Source organism: Parambassis ranga, chromosome 24 (genome assembly GCF_900634625.1).
Source record: "Parambassis ranga chromosome 24, fParRan2.1, whole genome shotgun sequence".
Classification (NCBI taxonomy): domain Eukaryota; kingdom Metazoa; phylum Chordata; class Actinopteri; family Ambassidae; genus Parambassis; species Parambassis ranga.
Window position 1 is genome coordinate 3,805,523 of NC_041043.1, and position 21,636 is coordinate 3,827,158.

General features: G+C 40.7%; 2 protein-coding genes across 2 annotated transcripts in view; one reads left to right on the forward strand and one right to left on the reverse strand.

Moving 5' to 3' along the window:
• Positions 1 to 1,538: 1,538 nt before the first annotated feature.
• On the reverse strand, positions 1,539 to 5,204 carry cep57l1 (centrosomal protein 57, like 1). Its single transcript, XM_028397365.1, has 11 exons — positions 5,036 to 5,204; positions 4,254 to 4,401; positions 3,980 to 4,159; positions 3,761 to 3,882; positions 3,555 to 3,668; positions 3,379 to 3,456; positions 3,070 to 3,159; positions 2,919 to 2,990; positions 2,582 to 2,838; positions 2,352 to 2,496; positions 1,539 to 2,035 (listed from the first exon to the last, which is right to left on the reverse strand). The coding sequence occupies exons 1-11, from the start codon at positions 5,054 to 5,056 to the stop codon at positions 1,829 to 1,831; spliced, it is 1,434 nt and encodes a 477-aa protein (XP_028253166.1). The 5' UTR covers positions 5,057 to 5,204; the 3' UTR covers positions 1,539 to 1,828.
• Positions 5,205 to 6,235: 1,031 nt separating this feature from the next.
• Positions 6,236 to 21,636, forward strand: part of sesn1 (sestrin 1) — a 43,718-nt gene continuing 28,317 nt past the window's right edge. Inside the window, exons 1-2 of the mRNA XM_028397844.1 lie at positions 6,236 to 6,350; positions 7,513 to 7,831. Coding sequence (XP_028253645.1) covers positions 7,553 to 7,831 — 279 coding nt within the window. The 5' untranslated portion in view covers positions 6,236 to 6,350; positions 7,513 to 7,552. The remainder of the gene's footprint in view (positions 6,351 to 7,512; positions 7,832 to 21,636) is intronic.

Here is a 21,636-nt window from a genome sequence, read left to right on the forward strand (position 1 = left end):
TAAGCAATCATTTATATAGTCATGTTTATAATAAAGCATACAGAAAAGACATGCTCTGTGATTCTATAAATAACATTTAATAGTAGTAAACTGAATGGTTTAAATGAAATGTCTAATTATGTGTTTCCAGGGCCGCAGCAAGGTTCTGCTTATGCAGTGAAAACCCATATCTCTAAAGGAAGTGTGTGTGTGTGTGTGTGTGTGTGTACACACACTGAAGAATCACTGAGTCTAAGATGAAGTGTGTGTGATATGTACACTGTATTCATTCTGAGTAGACTGCTCTAGTGAGTTCCTTTTAGAAGGGAATGTTTCTGGATGACCCTGCAACTTTGTCCATTAAAAGCATTTGTCCTGTTATGCTGGCAAAGCTGGTGAAGTTCTATTGAGAACCTCCCTCAGGAGCTTTTAAATAGGAAGTGGAAAATCTGCCAGCTTTTGCTGACCAGCAAACATGTTTCCACAGACTTGTGATGCTTCTTGTTGCTGTGTAAACTTTTAACATCTCATAGATATTATTTATGTTTAAATGCCATTACACAATGCCTCATATGGACTCACACCATTGCTGTCCAGGCAAAAAGAGGGGTGCGCAGTCACAAGGTAACAAAGTTGCAGAGTCAGGAGTGTGGGTAGGAGGGGGGGATAAGAGATTCTTGTATATATGTGAGCATGGAGGGATCTTGACTTGCCTTAGCTAACCTAATTGTCGTGTCCAGTCATGCTCTGTAATCTAATACAGGAGCACAGAGAAACAATGCATTAGGTTTAGTCTCACTTGCAAACACCAGCCCAGTCCGGTTAACCATCAGGTGAACTCTGGATCATGCCAAGAATACCAGAACTAAGCTATGTTGGCTACGAAATGAACTGAGTGCACAACAATAAGTCATCTGTTTTCGTCCCCTCGTCATCCAGAAACTGTTTAGTAACTGTCCAACACATGCCTGGTTGTTTATTTAGTTATTTGCAGTGTAGGAAGTGACATAGATGAGGTCAAAAATGCTACATATGCAGCAAAAATGTGACCTGATGATACAATAAACATGTTGTACTAACTGTAATCTGATAATGAGGACATAAATGTAGGAAGGTTGTGAGGCAGCTTCACATGTAGTTCTTCATCCCATAAAAGGCAGCTGCTCAAGTAAACAAATATAAACATGTCAGGCAGGCAAGAAATGTGTCCTGTCATCCAAGAAGAATACGACTGAGATAATAATAGTTAAAGGAAGAAAATGGAGATGTTTTGGCTGTGTGTGAAAAGGAATTCCTCCTATGAACAGTTTAAAAACCCACATCTGCTTGCCCTGTGGTTTTACCTTCATTTACCCAGCTGTCCAGTCAACTGTTGTAGCAACATTTTGTGCTGCTCTATTACACACTGTATGATGCTGCACAACACTCTACAAAGTCCTGTTTCATTGTTGTTCAGGCAGTCAGATCATGATTTGTAAAAGTTAAGACCTTATACTAGAATAAGCACTGCCACCTAGTGGTTGTAAGTTTAAAATATGATCAATAGAGAATATACAATGTAAAGGGAGAGAAAATAATCTTTATTAAGATTTAAATTAAAAAAAAAACATTAAATCCAGTTTCATTTCACATGAGAGATCATTCATTTACATCATTTAAACCTGGTTCATGATGGACCCTGTATGTGCAATAATTCATTTACATCGAACACCCATTTCTTACTAGGTGTAACAACAAAGTCCTGTGTTAAAATACTTAATTCCCTCTTTAATTATAAAGAAAGAAAAAAATACAATGCAAGGAACCAAGGCGAGTCTCAACCCAGCACAAAGATCTTTCCAGGAAAACCTCATGTTTCCCAAGAGAGGTCATCTTTTTTTAGGCTGTTTCTGAACTTCTGGACATCTCTGAGGAGCTGCAGGTTGTTTTGAGTTGTAGCTTTTCTCCCTTTCTTTTGTTTAGACTTCACAGGAGAAGGAATGGGGGGCTTTATCCCACTTAACTTCTTGGCTGTGTGTTCCTCAGCAGATGACTGCCTCTGGGTCCATTTTTGGACCTGTGGAAGAACAAAGGACATTAGACGCGTACAGGTATAGCAATCAGCTTGCACTAACAGACATGTAAGTAAACCAAAATACCACCATGGTATTTAGTAAGCCCGACAAAGAGTCTGTAAGTGCCAGTACAAAACAAGGGGTGAGTTAAACAACTCTCATTATATTCAGGTTATGATGCAGAAATTGTAATCCCTATATTTTTTTGGGAAACTAAATTTTGCAGGTCGGTAGTACACTATAATGTTCAATAGTGTCAAACAAAGCGTATTGATATCTTTACAAGCCTCTTGTTGCACTGAGCCATTATTCACATACTGTCTGCTGGTGCTTGCGGAGTTTAGTGATCTGAGCTCCTTTCTCCTCCATCCTGGCCACCAGCCTCTCCAGTTCTCCCTGCAGGTCCTGCCTCTGCCCCCGATCTTTGGTCGCATCTATCTGATGCACCAACTCCTGACGCTCACTGACAAAAACAAATCCATGTACAAAGATTAATAAATGTTAGAAGTGGAAGTTAAATATAACAGCAATAAAAAAGGCGTACTTACAAGCTCATCTGTCCAAGCTCATCCTGCAGAGCCAGGAGCAGGTCAGACAGTGAGCTCAGCGACTGATCCACAGAAGGGCCGTCGGGCTTCTGGAAAGCAGTGGGAGATGGAGCAAAGTCCTTCTCTAGGCTTTTCTTGGCTTCACAACCAGACCTGTGCAGGCCGCTAACTCGTTCACACAGCTGGGGCTGGTGGTGTTTCATCATGTGGAGGATACTCTGCACATTGGCATGGACTGAATGGCTGGGGCTTGTCGACTACAACAGGCACAGAGAAATAAAGTCAATCAAAAGAAACAAAAAAAAAAGTTTTTAAAGTTTAAAGCATTAAGACTTACTGTTCCTGCAACAAAGGGTGTTTTTCTGTGCCTCAGGCTGCCTGTACACAGCTCATTCTGTTTAGAGGTTTTCTGGAGAAGAAGGAAGCTATTAGCAAATATTTTCCTCTTTAAATACTAGTAGTTAACTAGATTCATCGTAAGAAAGTACCCTAATGGTCTTGTTTGTTTTCTTCTTTGGCTTTGTCCCTTCAGTAGATGGCACAGACAACCGAAGGCTGACGTCCAGCTCTCTCTGCAGCTAAGGACAAGGAAATAACAACACATGTTATTATAACTTATATAGAATAGTTCACCTAAATCTGAATACTATCACATAAAAGTACATTAAAGTAGAATGCTACAAAGTAGCATGTCCCTAATAATTCCTGATATTTAATGTTGTGGAATGAAGAATAAAACCACATAGAAGAAAAAGATGAGTGAGTCTCATGTATTGATTGAAGTGACTTGGACTGACCTCATCCGCCTTCTCCTGCACGAGTTTACGCTCATGCTCTTCCCTCTGTAGTTTATGCTCCAGAAAGGTAAGCTTCATCTGAAAATGTATTGAAATCAACTAAGACTAAAATAAACTCACAGCTCAGCATGCAATGATTGGTCTTCAGTCTGATGCAGTGGAAAATCTTGTGTTACCTCTGCCAGAGCTTGTGTTCTGCTCAGTTTGACACACTCAGATTCAAGTTTCTCCAACTTCTCCTGCTGAGTTTGGTTGTTGGAGCTGCATGTTGGCTGGTTCTGAAGAAGAGCCTTGTTGGGAACAAAAGACAGAGGGAGTTACTTTAAGAGAGATTAACAGTGTTTTCCAAACTGTGGCAGCTAAAACATATTGTTCCTCCTACCTGATTTACCATCAGATTATTCCTCTCCTTTTTGGCTTTTTCAACCATTTTTCTCATGTAGTCCAGCTGCTTCTCAAGGACCTTACAGCGAGCCTCAGCACTTTGCAGTTGTGATTCCAGCTCTGTCATTATAAGCACAGACTATTAAAACATGTATGGATAATAATCAAGGTTTTCATGCTGTAGTGAAGTGTAGTGCCCCCTCTATTTAGACCCTACCTTTCCTCGCTGTATTATCTGTCCCCGGCGGGCTGGCTGCTGTTTGTCTGTGTAATGCTGTGACCGGCTGATGCTTTTGGATGTCATGGCTAAACTGCTGGTAGGACTTCTCTGCTTGCTTTCTTTCCAATTCCAGCCGATGAATTTTCTCCTGGAGGGTCTTCAGTGCATTGACAACAGCTGAAGAGAAGTTAACCAACAAATAAACATACGTGACAACATGTGAGGGGAAGCAGACATATCACACTATGAGACAAGAATGTCTTTTCCACACCTTTGCTGTCAATACTGGGTTTGGTCTGAGGCTGCATGCTGATGGAGGACTGTGTAGGGAACTCCAGCTCTCTGGATACAGACAGAATCCTGTCTGGAGGCTGGTAATAACTCCCAATGTAGCTGTCTTTGGAAGGTGAGTCCAAAATCTACAGATAACAAGAGGCGGTGTTAATTAAAAAAAAATGTGAGAAGGTTGTGAGTAATACATTTTCTTTGCAACTTATTTATACTATACATATTAGTTTATGAATATCACTTTGAATTTAACTAGTTTATTTGGTGACCATGTTTATACTATGCGATTAAAGAAATATACTATAAGAGTTTACCGTGTAATTACACATAAATAATGTAAAAAAAATGGAAAAAAACTTGAAAATTATGGCGCTGCGAGCATCTATGTACAATATACATCGTCGGGTGATCGCACTTATTAAAATGTCTGAGGATCAGCTAACTGTGCTGCACCATAATGCACCATTTGTTTGCAACAAGCGAGACCCCGAAAGCGCCAGATGTCAAAAATATTACGGAAACAAAAATCAAGAGAGTTTAATTAATAACTCGTAGCGATAAGGTGATGTGCCGTGTTGGTATAAAGCTTTAACAACGTGTTCATTGCAGCGGGATGACTGGTAAGTAAACAATAATATGAGATCCTTCAGATAACCTAGCAACTAAAAGCTAACAGCAATTTAGCGAAAGTAAACAATGCTAAGCTAAAATTTTAGCCACATTCGCAGCTAACGAATGCGGCTGATTTGTTGACTGAAATGTTACCTGATCGTGGGATGTCTCCATTATGTGTTAGGATTGTATTAGAACTAATAACGGTTTTATAGTTAACACCCGCGGGAGTTATTAATGATTTAAGTGTCTAGTGAGCTAAATGCAAGCGACTCCTGCTATCACTAGCAGACCAGGAAGCCAGTCCGAACTTTTTAAATTTCCCTCCTCTTTGCCGCCCTCCTCACAGTGGTTCCGCCTGCGCACTGTTTCTTCCTCTGCTTTCACTAGACTGTTCCAGACTTTTCAATGTATTTTCAGAAAAATACCTACATCTAATACGTGCAATACGCTACCTGACAAAAAATAAGAAATGGTAAAGTAAAAATCAAATATAAAATGAGTGTTACAATGAATTGTTGTGGCATACTTTGTTTTTTTTTTCATTTTGGCACACACACTTCCCATCTTAATGGTGAGCATATGACCTAATTCATAAGCAGGCCATGATTAACCACACTCAATCATAGACAGTAGGCAGTAGCTTATATATATCAGCACGTAATGTGTTAAAGACTATTGCAAAATGTAAACAACATGTCAAGAGGCCAAGGAGAACATGACAACATGAACCAGGGCCAAGTCCACCGTCATGGCTGAGGAGGTCAAAATTGTTAAACACTGCAAGCACTTATTATTTTGGAAAGCAGGAAAACAGTGATCTAGAAAAAACATACAAACTTCTGTAAAATGGCAGGCTGTAGTATATTATATTTATATATCATTTTTAAATAATCTGTTTGTGTCTAATTAAGTCAATGCAGTATTTATTCAGTAGCCTAAAACATTCTGGTCAGCATTTGCAAAGCAGTATATTATATAGTTTTTTACTGCAGCAAAATACAACACGTGTGGTTCAGCTTGTTGAATAAATGTCTTTTTTACAAACGATACAATACGACTCTAAAGGAAACATTGCTCTTCCACCTTTCTACTCTGTTTTTCTGTCTGCTATTTCTGATAAACAAGAGTGGGGAGGGGGGCAGCTGCTGACGAAATGCACGATGGGAGATGTAGTTGTGAAGAGGAGCCGTCTGAGAAGAACGCCTTGTGAAAAGAATACAAATCCCATAAACCCTTCGACCTGGAGGAGGGCGACTTGTTACTAATCAATCATATGCAAGAATCTCCTCGATACCGCCCTAAACTGTCCTCCGGCGCCGCTCATTGGCCAGCCCGCTCTGCCAATCAGATGTTTACCATCAGTTGTTGCCTCCTTGCGTTTGTTCCTTGGGTCTAACGTTACTGGTTAGTGCCGAGAGACGAGGCGTCCAGCAGAAGAAGACCTGCACCAAAGAATGTGGATAAAGTGAGTATTTGACACTGACACTTTCTGCCGTAGTCCCACGGTGAACGGTCCGTGTGTGAGGATGTTGTTTTCCAGCGCAGGTCGGTTGTACTTCACTGGTGTCTTTGTTAACGGGCAGCTTGAAAAGCCTTCACGCGAAAGGCAGAGAGGCAACCAGGGAGAGATTGAATGGGCTTCACTGGCAAGCTGTGTGGAATCATAATGTGTCGAGTTAATGCCCGAACAAAAAACTTTTTATCTGTAAAAGCAGTTGCAGCTGCAGGTTGGCCATGTCACTGTGTCTGCCAGGTGTGTAATTAAATGAAGTTATTAACAGGCAAAATGCCATTAAGGTGCATAAAAACTGCTAAAAGCTGTTCAGCATGATGCGGGTTTAAATCCCTGCTACTGCCACTGGTTTGTCAAATTAGGTAACACTTCTGTGCAGTTGCATATATTTTTTAATGTTTTATTGCATGAATTGTAGATTAGAGGTACTCATTCTGGCCATATATCTATTCAGGATATAATCATGTTACAGCCTGTGTCATTTATTTTAGCATGGTTGTGAGCTCCTGCATCCATCAAATATTTAATGTGCTGGAAGTTATATGTCTTGTAATATAAAATTCAAACCAGTCTAATATAGGATGTTGCCATTAATATCTGCTGGAAATTCCAATATTGATATCTTAGGCTGACTAAAGAGAAGACAGGATGCCAAAAAATAACAACACCTTAAACTGAGTAGTGCAAAATGTGTGCAGTTAAAAAATTGTCTGCCATGGTGGCACAACAAGCATGAAAAGTCAGCCTTGCCTAAAGTTTTGAGTATTTGTTGTTGATTACTACTCATCCAAAACCTGAAAAAAGTGGTAATTAGGATACTCAAAACTGATAGCTATAAAAATCAATGTCTTTTGTACTGGTTGGGGTCTATTTCATTTATAATGCTCATAATGCCCATACTGAGGTGGGCATCAAGTTCAAACTGACAATCAGCTTAATCTTTGTTAAAATGTGTTCACACATTCTAGCCACCGATAGGATATTATTGCGTAACAGCCTGGCCCGTTTGTCTGTACCTGACACATAACATGCACATACCTGCCCCCCGTCTCTGTGTAGCATGAAAAATCAAAACATCTGCTAAAAATGTGTCTCACGTGTTATGTGTCTGTAGCCTGTTGTAAGACATACAAACAGCAATCCTGTGTGAAGTGATGGAGATGCAGAACCAGGAGAATCTAGGGAGGTGGGACGGGCTGGGCAGCCGCGATGCCAGCTCCAGAACCGAAGCAATGGAGAACATCTGCCAGGAGGTCATGAAGAAAGTGAAAGCCATCGGTCCTTTACCAGCATTGACCCTCTCGTCCCCGGCCATTGGAAGTCCTCCCAACAGTGACCTGAATGACATCTTGGCTCACCTCCTCATGCTGTCCAAACGGTGTCCTTTTGAAGATGTCAGGGGGCGATGTGTTCGGCTTCTACAGGCCGTCCAGGTAGGATATATGATTTATACTGACATCCTTGTTGAAGCTGCAGCAGCCTGTGATATGTCCTCCAGTGCAAGTGTTTACTGTATTGTTCTGCTGCCACCACCTTCCTTTCCTCACCACCTCATAAGCAATGCAAACATTGTGCTTCAGTCAAATACTCAGCAAGACCGATGCACTTTTTGTCTTTCGTCTCATGGATTATACAGTGCACAATAAAATGCCATGAACTCATTAATCTACAAGAGCCAAGGATTTACCAGTCTGACCCCTCAGCTGCCTCATCAATTAAATATACTGTAGTATTTACCTGAGATAAAAATACTATGCACCAATTACTTGATTACATCTTGAGCATATACTATATGACCTTAAATAATATGCAGTAATTGATTATTTAAACTCGCATTTTGAGTTCTGATTTATGAATTTATTCTACACTTTTTTGTTTTGTTTGCACCCATGTACTGTTAATACACAGCAGACAGTGACGTCTCAGAGTGCTTCAATGTATTTAGCAGTGCCCTTCATCATCAACATCATTACAACATGACGCCCAACACTTTTTTACTTTTTAGTGTATTTATGTATGTTTTACTCATTGCTGGTGGTTTCTGACTTGTCTCTCTGTCCATTCTTAATGAATGGAGGTGTATATAATATCACAGGACTGGCTGACATATTTAACCAACAGTTTCTTTTGCCTTTACTAATATTAAGATTTATTCGGGTCAAATTGTTTATTTTATTTTGTCGTTAATCAAAAGCAGTTAACCAAATATTGGGTTTATCCTGGCTTTAGTGTTGGGTGAACTTCAGCCACTTAATAAATCCTCTAATAACTAACAATCCAACAACTTTTAATAGCCTGACATGTTATTGTGAGGAAATACATTGTGTGGCTGTGGCATTAATTCCTGTTTGTGAGGAAGTGTTTTTGTAAGATGAGGAGAGAGGCAGAGCAAGATGAGAGAGGGAGAAAGCTGCTTTGCGGGTTTAGCGGAGCACCACAGTACACACCGTCTGGTATTTTTGAATTATGCTAAGCTGCATTCGCAGACTGTTTGCCAAAGGCTGCATTTATGAGCCCAATGTGGTAGCCCGTGTCATTTCGGCCCCACGGTTAAAGAACCCCCCAACACACACACACACACACACACACACACACACATCAAACCAACACACACATACACACCTTTCTAATGTTGTCAGGGGGCAAAGGGAGGGGGCTCCAGCTCAGACAGACCTCTAAATCCAGCAGATCCGCTGATTAAAGACAAAATCTTTGAAAGCACAGACAGTTTTTTTTCCTCATGTCCTCGAGGAGAGGAAGGCCCCCTGCTTGGTGAGAATAATGTACTAATATCCACATGGCTCACAAAAGTTTGGCTTGGAGCAGTTTTCTGCTGGTTTATTGCCAGGTGTTCACATCCATTGTGTACATTTTATGGACTGTGAAAATAATCCCAATGCTAATTATAGGAAGGGTAAGGAAATGTGTGCATATTTGTGGGTGTGGCACAAAAAAACCATACAAATTCCAAGGCACTGTTACAGAGCAAGGTTAGAAATGCGCTTCTTAATCAGGCACAATACATATTCATATTTTTTCGCTGCTGTTTCTCAGAGCATGGATGTGCTGTTAGCATTTTGCCCACATTCTGCTGCGTTGTTCTCTAATGTTTCTTTGTTTTTTAGATACAGTAGAGGTTGTTGGTCCCAGATGGTTGAACAGACTTTCAGTAACATCTCTTATCTGAGTCCACAGACCCTTTTGAGTCTGTAGTTGCCTCACTTACACTTTTTGTGCTATCAGTCATTGTTTGTTTTTCTACGCACCCTGTAAATATGCAGGACAACTGTGATCACAGTTAGAGGAATGCACTTGAATGTTTGTGATGTTATTTTGCCCTAATGTTGCTGAGCCCCGGGGGTCAGGGGTTATGGGGTAGCAGGCAAAAATTGGGAGGGGTCAGGTTCCCATAAGCCATGTTTGTGGGTGAACGAGGGTGCTTACCCGTGCGATCCAGCGAGTGTGGTCAACACAAGCTGTCAGATGGTCCTCCTGGGGTTTATGAAGGCGGAGGCTGAGCTGTATCTATCAAAACGCATACACACACAACATCCAAATACACACATTCACACAAGTCAAAAGAAACAAGTGTTTGTTCTGAGTGTATGAAAGGGGTGGGCAGACTCCATCGGCTGACTCTCTCTCTCTCTGGTCACCATGTTCCCTCGCTGGATGAAAGAATCCCAGTCTTATGGGCGGCTGGGCAGACAGAGAGGGGTTTCTTTGTGTTATGTAATTACACCATTGTGTTAGCCCTTTACCCCTACTTGAATTAAGAGCTGGTTTCAAAAAGATCAACCTGTTCTTGTGATGCGGGCGAGTGCTCCTGGGATTCCAGCGGCTTGGTCCACATCTACAGCCTGCAGGAATGATAATATGATGTAATGAGTAGATGAAGTTGAGAATTAAATACCAAATGGGCTTAGTGTCTCTTTTAATTTGATTCAGCTTGGATCTTTGGACATGTGGTAAATGTGCACACTTCATTTTTTTAAAAAGGTTTTATTAGAAAATTGTAGAACAGAATGTGTAGTCATCTTTATTCAGCACTTTTTTTCATATTTATTATGTCCTGACCTAGACTCCTCTCTGACTACTCTTACATAGTTTTTTAATTTTGCGAATAGAGGCGGTCTTTATGCAGTGTCTGTGGATGTCAAAGGCAGCTGTTGCTGCTTCTGTCTTTCACACATAGCTGTTTAGGCTAATTATCGACATTAAGAATGACTAAGCAACCCCTGTAATAAACACTTGTGTGTGATTAATTAAGTGAAATGGCTTCTGGGATCTGGCCTCCTCCCAGAATATCCCACATGAAAAGCTCTCCACACCTTCAGAGGTGACATCAGAGATTGATGGTGTTCTGGTTGGATTTATTTGTGTAAAGTACATAAGGGCATGCACTTCGAGACAGTATGTCTGATTAAACAAAAACAGCACACAGGTGATTCATCTACTGCAGAACTTCTCAGAGGGTTCAAGGTTGATGATGTTTGAGATTGTGTTACATAATTTATGAGCTATTGTGGATTAGGTTTGTTCTCAGAAAGCCTGTTGTCTGTATAAGCCAATAGTCTTAATGGTGGCATGCCTTTGGCGAGGCTGTATAAACAAACTTGACTTGTCAACCTTGACAGGCAGCAGTGTGGACACATACAATATGGCTTTTCTGAGAAGGCAGAGTCAAAGTCCACTTGTATACTGCGGTATTAGTTCAATGGTAAAACGTTTGCTTACTTTTCCTTTTTGTTCTGTGTTTATACATGGGTTTGTGATTGCCTTTGTTAGCATTGCCCATTCTTCTCTAGGAAGCATCTGGTTACTGTGAAAAAGACGTGGGGACCCATGTAGAGAGAGGAAAGAGCTGTTTGGTCCAGACAGATCTGCTGGATTATGGGCAATCTCTGTTCGAACCAGGTCAGGTAAATTGTATGGTGTAGGGGGGGCAGAGAGAAAGCAGCAGCAGCAGCAGCAGGCAGTGACCTTTGGCACAATAACTGCACAGTGAAATGCTCCATGGATAGGGAGGATATGGTAGAGAAATAAAGCTGAGGATTTACAGCAGCCAGCCAGCTGGGCAGAGTGGTGGGACAGATCTGTGATAGAAGCCGTGGTGTGTGGGTGAGTGTGTGTTGTTTGGCAGTGGGTCTGAAGATTTATGTTTCAATCATATTGTGGCCACTTAAGGCTTGTCAACATTCCTTCTTGATTGTCCTTGGCATTGGTGATGCTGATAGAGGAGATGATATGTCACTTCCTTGATGACTTGGTGCAATGAACCCTAAAAACAAGATATCAGTCTATGAGGCCCTAATTATTCAAGATTATTATACACAAGCAAAAAAGATGCATTTTTCTTCTTCTTCATTCCTTTCTTGCCAGGTTATTAAAAGCCATTTCTGCCATAGTAGGAAAGCATACTAATGCACAAGCTTCACTTTGATCCTACAACACAGGCAGACCCCCACCTTCCAGCCAGTGCAGCATGCTACCGGCTGCACACTCGGGAAGACTAAGAGAGGAGGGGGCATGTGGGAAATGTGCAACTAGGTCACTGTCAATCCTGTTGTAAGCCTGAATAAATGATAAAAAGACACCATTTTCCTCTTTTGATACTTATTACTAAATGCACAAATATCATTAAAATGATTTTCTGGAGAAAGAAGAATGCTTTTATTTGTTCCCTATATGCATCATCAGCCTTTTTTTTATATAACAAGTGCTCCATTAAAACATGTAGAGGCTGTATTATCCTGTCACAGAGGGAGGGATGGGTTAGTGTTGGCCATGGGCTTTTGCACAGCATAAGCAGTCGTCATGGTACCAGTGGCATGAGGTGCAATGATGGGGTGGGTTGGTTGGCACCGTCAGTCGGGGGGGTGGGGGTGCTGGCTCGTCTGCGATTATTTCTGGCCATGCTATTCAGAAATTGAGAGGGAGAAAGAGAGAGGGAGAGAGAGAGAGGGACTGAGATAGAAAGAAAGTGGGAAAGAGAATGTGGCAGAACATGGTGTCTGTGCACTGAAGACGCAAGAGAGCGTTAATGGTGGGAGAAGAAAGGGGAAGGGGTGAAAGCAGAGGAGGAGCAGGAACAAACACTGTCTTTCTCTGCATTCAGTTTGAAAACTCCAGTGGAAAACTACTAGCACCCCACACAAACAAAGAGCCTGGCGCTGCGGTACCTGAACATTCTCACAGTGTCCAGAACCAGACTCAATACGGTTAGGTTTTAATAACACAACACACAAAGTAAATTCAATATGATGTCATTGTTTTCTCAAGTCACCTCATCGGATCAGACATACAGTACATTAACACCTCGAAAGTGGGTGCTGCAGCACAGTGTGAGACATTCTGTGCTGCATGGCTCATACAAAGGCTATCACTGATTACACCTTATGAGTGTATGAAGTAATCCATGTTCTCCTGCCTTGCATCCATGTTCTCACCTCAGGCAGAGCAGCGTTTTAAGAGCAGCAGTGTTCACATGGTGCTGTTGAATAAACAAGCCTCTTTCTCTCTCTCTCTCGATGATTGCCATTATGTGACATATTTATAACTTGCATATGGAATTACAGTAAAGTTCACAAATTATTTATGAAGCCCTCTGCTTCTTTGTTGGCTCCTATTTTTTATTTCTTTTCCCTGCACACTTCTCACAAGAGTGTGACTCTCTCTCTCGCTCTTTCTGTTGGTTTCGTGTTGCCAGTAGAATTGGAAACAGTCTGCACACCTTTAAACAGCAAACATTATAATGCACATCATGGCATGGAAAGCACAGATGTAATAACATAATGTGAGAGCTGAGTTCCATTTAGGATCTTCCTAAGGACTGGTACAGTGTATATTTAGCTTATTGAAATGGTTTTACAGGGGCACTAATGGAGATGAGTAAATGTAATTCACTACACTACTTTCCTGACATGCCTGCTTATCTGTGAGTAATCTCATCATTACCTTGTAGCATTTCTCATTTTTCACTGTGGATATCTAGTCTTTTAGACTGCAGGGAAATCAGATTTGTTTTTTCAAAAACAAACTGTCCACACATTTGATCAGATCAGCTGTGTGTGTGTTCCGAAGTCCTGCATAACCACACAAGGAGTTAAACTGCACTCCAATGTCAGTTGATAGTGACACAAAAGACAGGACCTGTAGAAAACAGGTCCCAGTCGTATTTCAAATCCATTTTCAATCTACATGTGTCAAAGATTCAGACTTGTAGTGTGAAGGAGGCACCTGCACAGTCTGTTCTGTGGAAAGAGAGGAAAAGGATTCAGCAACAGAGGTTTGTTCTGTCCTCTTGAATATTTGTGTACAAAAATATAAAAGAAATCTTGATTGCAGCTCAAATGCCTTCCTGGAGATATGGTCTGAAATGATGGTATCTCTCCTTTGAGTGGGGTTATACTTTGCCTTGTTTTGTTTTGTCAGACTACATGCTTTAAGTACACACTGAAGCAGCTGGTGCTATGACATTTATTTGTCAGGCGAGACACACACTCTGCTCAGTCTTTTTCGTGGAGCTTGAAATATGAAAAATACCTCAAAAATGAATATTTATGTGTAAAAATATCTTTAATTTAGTTAGAACTGCTTGATAATAAGTTAAAGATAAGATATGATGATAGATGCAAAACCAAACTTTTGATTCAATCTAATGTCCTTTGCATTCCTGATGGAACACTCATTCACACACACACACACGCACACACATAGCCCCTAACAAAATGATATGCTGATATCACCCCACTTGCCTCACACACTCAGCCACTGGTCTTGGACACTTTCATCTATTGACTTGCATCCCATCTGTTCAGGATTAATTTGATTGAATTCATAAATGAATGATGAAGGTTATTGCCCAGTGGATGCAGTATTTGAAAAAAAAAATCAATATGTGCCTTTTATCCTCCACCCTCTTTACTGCCGGGCTCTTTACTCGATGAAACAGAATGGACCATTGAGTGGTTTCCTTCTTATTCACACAGCATATTAAGGGACCGGAGAAGCGGCAGTTCACCTGTTTGGACACAGGGGGGTGCTCTGTACCAGTTGTTGGCCTTGCCGTTTCTCTCATCTAAAGTTACTTAGTGGAAATTTTCTATGTACTGGGCTGAATGCATTCAATGCTGCACATGATTTTAATTTTTTCCTTTTGCCCTGGTCACTGGGCGTTCATCCAATGTGTGTGTGTGTGTGTTTGTGTATATTTACACGTCTTGAGAGATTTATAGCTGTGAGCATGCAGGATTCAGAGGCATCTGCGGATCAGGTCACAAAGCATGAATAGCCGTGTGGCTCTGGTCCAGGCCTCGGCCTGAGGTAGACCCTATTAGGATACAAACCACACAGGCTCAACACCAGGCCAAGCCCTCTGATATACACAAACAAAATATTAGGGACACTCACTCCTGTTTAGATCAAAAAAACATTGTGTAATCACTAAACTCTTCATTTTAGTTCACTGATCATAATTTAATCAACCTAAATATTTTACTAATTGATAGAACAGAGACATCGTTTGCTTCTGCACACTATATTTTAAAGGTACAGTTTGTAAAAACAAAACAAAAAAGGGCATGAAAAGGACATTAGCATGTCACACCTGTAATCATCACACAGTGAAAGGACCATTCAATAACCGATTATGATGACAGTGGGTAGACTAGTCCCTGACCCTGTTTGAAACTTGTTGTGAAACCACCTCACAACCTGTCTGCTAGTAATCCGTGTACAGTGAGATTAGTTTCAGTTGTGGCCTTGAACCTTGAAGGAGAAACATGCAAATAAACCCAGTTCTCACAAAGGCTCATCTTCCTCAGTGCACATCATCTAATCTTGCGGGGAGACCTCACGCTTTGAGACTGGAACTTAGCTGTGTCAGCACCTGATGGATCATTTCCCATCGCAGTCATTGTGTGGTGCTGCTCGCCGAGTGGTGTTGCTTCAAGCTTCGGCCAGTGCCATGTTGGCTTAGGCCTGGCTGTGATGTTGTTTTAGCATGTGTGGTATTGTTTCAGACCCAGTGTGGAGCTGTGGAGGTTATTGTGCTCTCTTCTTGTGGGTTATTGTCCCAGGCTGATGTATGTGTGCTTGTTTATGTTACAGGCCAGTTTGTCAGGACGGTGACAGTTTCACGCTACGGGACCTCCGCATTCCCACAGCCGTTCACCTCTGACCTCAGCTCTGTTGCTCCAGAGTTTGAGACTGAGAGTGTGTGTCTGCATGTGTGATTGACATGCAGTGTTTGTAAAAGCTGCTTGAGTGGGTTTGCTTCATGGTGTTTACTTAGGGTAGGAAAACACACTCCCACACATTGACTAGTGTGTCTGGCCTAAATCTGGACATGCACCCTTTATGTTGGAGGTTATTTGGTGTCACATCACACACACATACAAACACTTACAAGCACGTACTGTTTATAAAGTGTAGTTCAGTCAGAATATGCTGACTACATTGAAGTTGAAATGTATCACCATCAGAACCACGGCACACATGTTGGCACACTTATCTTATATAATATTTTATTATTAAAAGCTCAAGGGACATACGGTCTCATATCTGCACACTGTGGTTGTTTATGGTTGTGTCATGACACTTCTGATTTGGTAATGAGATACTGTGGCTTGTTTACTAGAAAGACACACACATTTGACTCCTGCTGGGTTCCCTTAGACTGGATTATAAAAAAGATATAACTAAGGATTTACAAACATTGATTTGAACTAATAATTTTGATAATATACAGATTCAGGGTTTGTGACACTGAGAAAAACATCTTTCCTCTCTACCTTACCCTCTGTTAATGCATCAGTTATTGTATTGGACGATGAATGGAGCCTTGTCTTTGTCTTCTCTCTTGTTTCGGTCCCTCCCTCCTCCACCAGGTGTCCCTCAGACCAAACAGCCTCCTTCTCAGGCTACGCATCATCCTTCTTCTGTTATTTTGGTCACACAAAAAAGTCAAATTTCCAACCACACTATTTTGAACAGGAAACAAATAAACTGTCTGATTAAGCTGCCTGTTTACTCAATTGACCACAATGTGAATCAGTACGTTGCTCCACTCTACAGACGGGATGGGTGTGAAATTCATTGTGGACAAAGCAAATGACTGTCTGATGCAAGCTCTGTCTGATGTTCTCAAATGATCTAAAAATACGCCTGTGAGTTAACGATGATAATCTATGATTGGACCATGAATACAGCCTGTGAGTTCTTCACACTCTGCCCTTCCTCTCTCCATCTGTTTGTCACATGTGTCTGGATCTGCCTGTTTCTGTGGGCCTGACTGTCTGTGGTAAGTGAAACTACGAGGTGTTTGGACCAGTGTGATTGCTGTCTACATGTCGATTTGGTCACTTCAGAGGCCCTTGTCTTGTCCCGTGACTAAGAGAAGACTCACGTGTCAAAGAGGAAACAGTGATGTTCCCTTTTTCGTCTTTAACAGTTCAACGGTTTTAAAGTTCATGTCTGAATAAAGAACGGAAACTTCAGCTTTAAGGTGCAAAGTTGTTTACGCTCCTGACACTCGTGTACTTGTACTTCATGTTCTAACACTGTATTTGGAAGAGATTCAGTTTCATCGTGCTGTCATCTATCATACCTTGAGGGTTATTAGACCCCTAGTTGTGGCTGGTCACACTGTGACACGAATACACACGCATTCGCCCCATAAAAACCACGTCACACACACACAGAGCACAACTTTTATATCATCTTCTGACTGTGTACTACACAAGTAAGCATTTTTGTCATACCTTTGTTGACTTGTTTTGCAGGATTCAGTTATACTCCGGAAGCTGAACATTGAATGCATCATGGGAAAATAGACCCAGTCAGCTTCATAAACACGGCAGGAAAAATCTGGTCATTTGTTGTTTGTGCCAAGGTTGCCCCCCCCCTTCTTTAAATTATACCATATGATCCACACTGATTGTATATGCAGCTGATTCACCTGCTCATTTGTGTACAGGATTAAATGGCCTTAAAAGTTGGTTGATGTCATAGTAAACATGATGTTTTCTCTCATTTCTGTTGCAGTGAGGTGAGGATGAGGTCAGTGTTTTTTATCATTGGACTGTAGAAATATGTCTTAAGGATTTTGATGGGTGGGGCTTGTACTTGTCTCTAAGTTATGAGTAGATGTTTTTTACCTGCATATAGCAAATAGCCCCTTGTGTTTGTGTAGTATGGAACTCCAGTTGGAAGCCTAATCAATACATTTTATGAATTCCTTCCACACACAGTGAAACTTTATCTTGCACTTTCTGGTAGATTAACGGTAACAGTACAAAAAGCCTTTATAAGAGCATTTCTGTGAGCTTACAGTACTGTATTTCTCTGCTGATGCTGAGTAAAAGTAAAACCGAGGCCCCTCACTGAAAATACCAGGCATAATCTCTGAGGCCAAAGAGCACGTTAGACAAAGATCTAAATATGTAGAAGTATTTGGAAACAATGCAATCCATTGTGTGATGAGAAGGAGAGAGAAAATGAGCGGGTACAATGAGGTACAGCAGAAAGTATGTTTAAATGTAGGAATGAAGAGAATAAGGAGAGGAAAAAAATGAAGCAAATTGATGGCCAAAGCACAAAACCTCCTATCTGAGAAATAATAATTGTTCTTTTTTTTTGCAGAATGCTATATTAAATATACCCAATATAAACTATATATATATATATATATATATAACTAAATATATACGCGATTGTTTTGACTATATCACTAATATGTATTAACACATACCAACAAGGCGTTGGTAGGAAAATCCTGCAGATAGAAGGTTTTGCACTTTCAGGCTACAAAAGGAAAACTTTTTATTGTATCTTCTGACAGTGAAGTACACAATAAGATTTTATATATATATAAAATACATCACTAACCTGTTTTTGCAGGTATCAGTTAGACATTGAACTGAGTGCCAGCTTCATAAACATGGCAGTAACAGGCCAGTGTAGCTTATGCCAACAATCAAGATCTTTACATTATTCCACACATTCGCTTTTGCCACAGATTTAAACTTTTTAAACGTTTTTTTGTATTTACAAAAAAAAAATGGGATTGATTTAGTCACAGGTGATTATCAACTCTACTTCTGACTGGCAGCAATGCACCTGTCCATGCTTGTCTCTGTGCTACTTTGTCCTATTTGTTAACACACTCAGCCAGTGTGCCAGCCAGGTACATACCTGGAAAAAGATGCAAAGCCGCTGTTCTCACAAATTAATAATGTTAAATTTGACACAAAGAGAACACAAAATGTGGTAATTATTATAAAATGTTGGTGTATTGTTAGAAATGTAAAGGTATATCAAACAGGTGTTTAGTAGGGAAGAGAAATGTGAAGAATAAAAATCCAATAGTGGAATTTGTAAAATATTTTGTCTGACTTTTAGAGAACCCAGACATACAATAGTAGGGGCCAAGCCTCACTACACTTTTGAGAGAACAGAAGTATCTAGGCCACAAAGAGATAGATGGTCTGAGAGACAAAAACCATGTCTCCATCTGCTCCTTGAATAGTTTTTGCTGGCAGGTTGCCACACCTTGTCTGTTTCTCTGTAGGTCTCTAGGCATCTAGACATGTTGCAGTAAACACTCTGAGGCCCTTATGAAACCAGGCATGTAAAGGTTGGCAGCCAACCAACACAAAATATACACAAACCCTTGAGTCGCTCAGCCAGCTCAGTGTTTTTCTTCACCCTTCTTTACTTACTGCTGGTTTTAAACTCTTGGTAAATATCTGTAAAGTCTGATATGTCATCAGCGTTTCTGATTTTCATATATTAAATTTAAAAAGGCAGAGAATTGTCGTATTTGCTGTAAGGACATATCCTCTCATTATCCACAAAGACTTATTTGGATAAGAGCTCCCCTCAGGATATCAATCAGCAACAGCTGTTCAATGGCGTGTTTTAAGGGAGTGTTAGTGGGACATTGACTCACTTCTCATCACTTGACGTCAGGAGAGAAGGAGGGGACGGAAGGAACTCTATAAGGACTCTTTGTCGTATACTTTACACAGCACAGGCCACAGTGTGATGTGAGGAGAGAAAGCAAACAAGCGATGTTCGTTAACTTATGTACGTCAGTGAGCAAGGATTCAATTCAAGACAGGACGTCATCACATGAAACTAGCAAACTGGCTATAGATTCCTGTCTAAAAATCAGAACATTAATTAAGTTGAAATGTCTAAGCTGGTCTTTAAATGTAGTTAGATTAAAGCGTATTGGTAGATTGGGATAGAAAACCCTAATTATTCAATCATTAAGTGATCAAATACATCAAGACAAAAACATGTTCTATTCTCAGTGGCTGCATTGCCCATCTGTCATTTCCTTTGTCCAGTCTGTGTGTTTGCTCATCTTCGTCTGGACGCTTTGCTTGTTTTTCTTTGCACTGTTGACTTGCTGCAAAATCTGCACCACACTGTTTGTTCGCCCATTATATCTTGTGTGCTTAACAAGATATACTAAGCCAATCGCTCCTTGGTAGTCAGGTGTTATGTCACATGCTTCCACCCACGTGTATTTTTAATTTGTTTGCGTATAATTTGAATGGGCAGGAAATGATAAACAAGTGGTTTTTAGCCAAATGAATTCGCTTGTATAGTTCAATCATTTCTGAGAAATAAGCTAATAAGCTACACAAATCTAAAAACCAAATCTGTAGTATGTGCAGTGTAAGAGTGACAGTGCACTGACAGAAAATGGTGTGGACCACAGGTCATTCATATGTTATGACCTAACAGTGGGTTACAAAGAGTGGCTTTTCAAAAAAAAAAAACATTGACATTACTCATATTTGTCTGAACGGTGCCAGCTACAGTACTGTATAAAATATGAAGGTGATAAGTTGATACAGGTTGATACAGGCATTAGTGTGTGGTATAGGCATAGAGGTGAATGTAGGCATAGTGATCAGGTTTCACAACTGTTTTATCCTCTCTTAGGTATGCTTTAATCTGACTTTTATAGTCCTGATAACAGTCCAATAACTGAGTTTGTGAATTAGGTGATACTCGATACTGATTGACACCATTTTCCTCGCAAATGTTGCATGTAGTCTTAAAACTTGTTGGTGTAGCCTGGCTCATGTTATGTTGTTTCTCTACATGTTTGTTGCTGTGCATGCCGCTGACACCCGACAAAGCACATGTTGGACACATGGAATTGAAGTGGATAGATTATCCTTTCTCTGTTAAATAAAAAAAAATGACTGAAAATCGCAACCCAAACCATTTTGTGAAATGAGTCCAGCTAAAAAGTCTTATGTATTTCCTCACATACAAATATGGGTCAGCAGGACTCAGGTATATGTGGGTGAAGGTGTTAGTAGGTGTTGTTGAACTAAGGAATCTCTGTGAAATACCACAAGTGTCCGTGTGTTTTCTGCTGTTTGACGATGATCTCAGAGGTTTTTTCTATACGCATCCATGAGAAAGAAAAAAAAATGCCTCAGCTTAAATCTGGGAAGCTTGTTTTTTACATATGAAAACAATGCTCTTTGTTAAACAGATGCACCTTCTTATCACCTGCCGGTCACAGAAGGACTGAGCGAAGTACAGTTGCCTTGATAAGAGCAGTGTTGTCTCAAGATTTTAAGCCGTTACAGATTAGGAGTTAAAAACAACACTCTGGATTCTTCATTGTGCAATACAGCCCTTATGGCATAAATTTGGCTGGAAGCAAGATGAACGAAGAGGGAGAAAAACAAGTCATAGGCTCCTGTGTTTGTAGATTCATCTGTGTTTGTATCTGTTGTTGACTGGTTGGTTTGACAAGTGCACTGTTTGTACTAGGTAGACAGTCCTTTCCCAATTGCCAGCTCCCCACACCCTCATGACCAGATATAACCAGTAACTGTGAGCTTGTGTGTGTGTGTTTGAGAGAGAGAGGATGTGAATGATGTTTATGTGCCAGAAACAAAGTCTGGTCTGTATGTTTGAGGGAGGGAGGGAGGGAGGAAGAGGGAGGGTGAGGGATAGATAAGTGAATGCTGTGCATGTCTTGGGTAAAACAGAGTGCGTATATATGTGTGTGTCCATGCACTTCGCTCACAGACATAAATTTCAGATTAGCCCCCACCTAATTGTGGGGAAACACTCAGAGCTTATTAATGCCTGACCTGACCTTCTCTTTATTCCCTCCATCCATCACTCTGAAGACTTGCAGAAAACACAGAGAAGCAGGAAAACAACAACTGCCGTTAACAGAAGCCTGGACGGCTGT

Bases quoted from the DNA above. Each gene is read 5' to 3' on its own strand.
- cep57l1 (XM_028397365.1), bottom strand. From the start codon at position 5,056: ATGGAGACATCCCACGATCAG. The intron at 2,497-2,581 runs GTAAGTACGCCT...TGTTTTTGTCAG, and splicing joins GAGCTTGGACAGATGAGCTT to TGAGCGTCAGGAGTTGGTGC. The intron at 2,036-2,351 runs GTATGTGAATAA...GTTCTTCCACAG, and splicing joins TCCGCAAGCACCAGCAGACA to GTCCAAAAATGGACCCAGAG.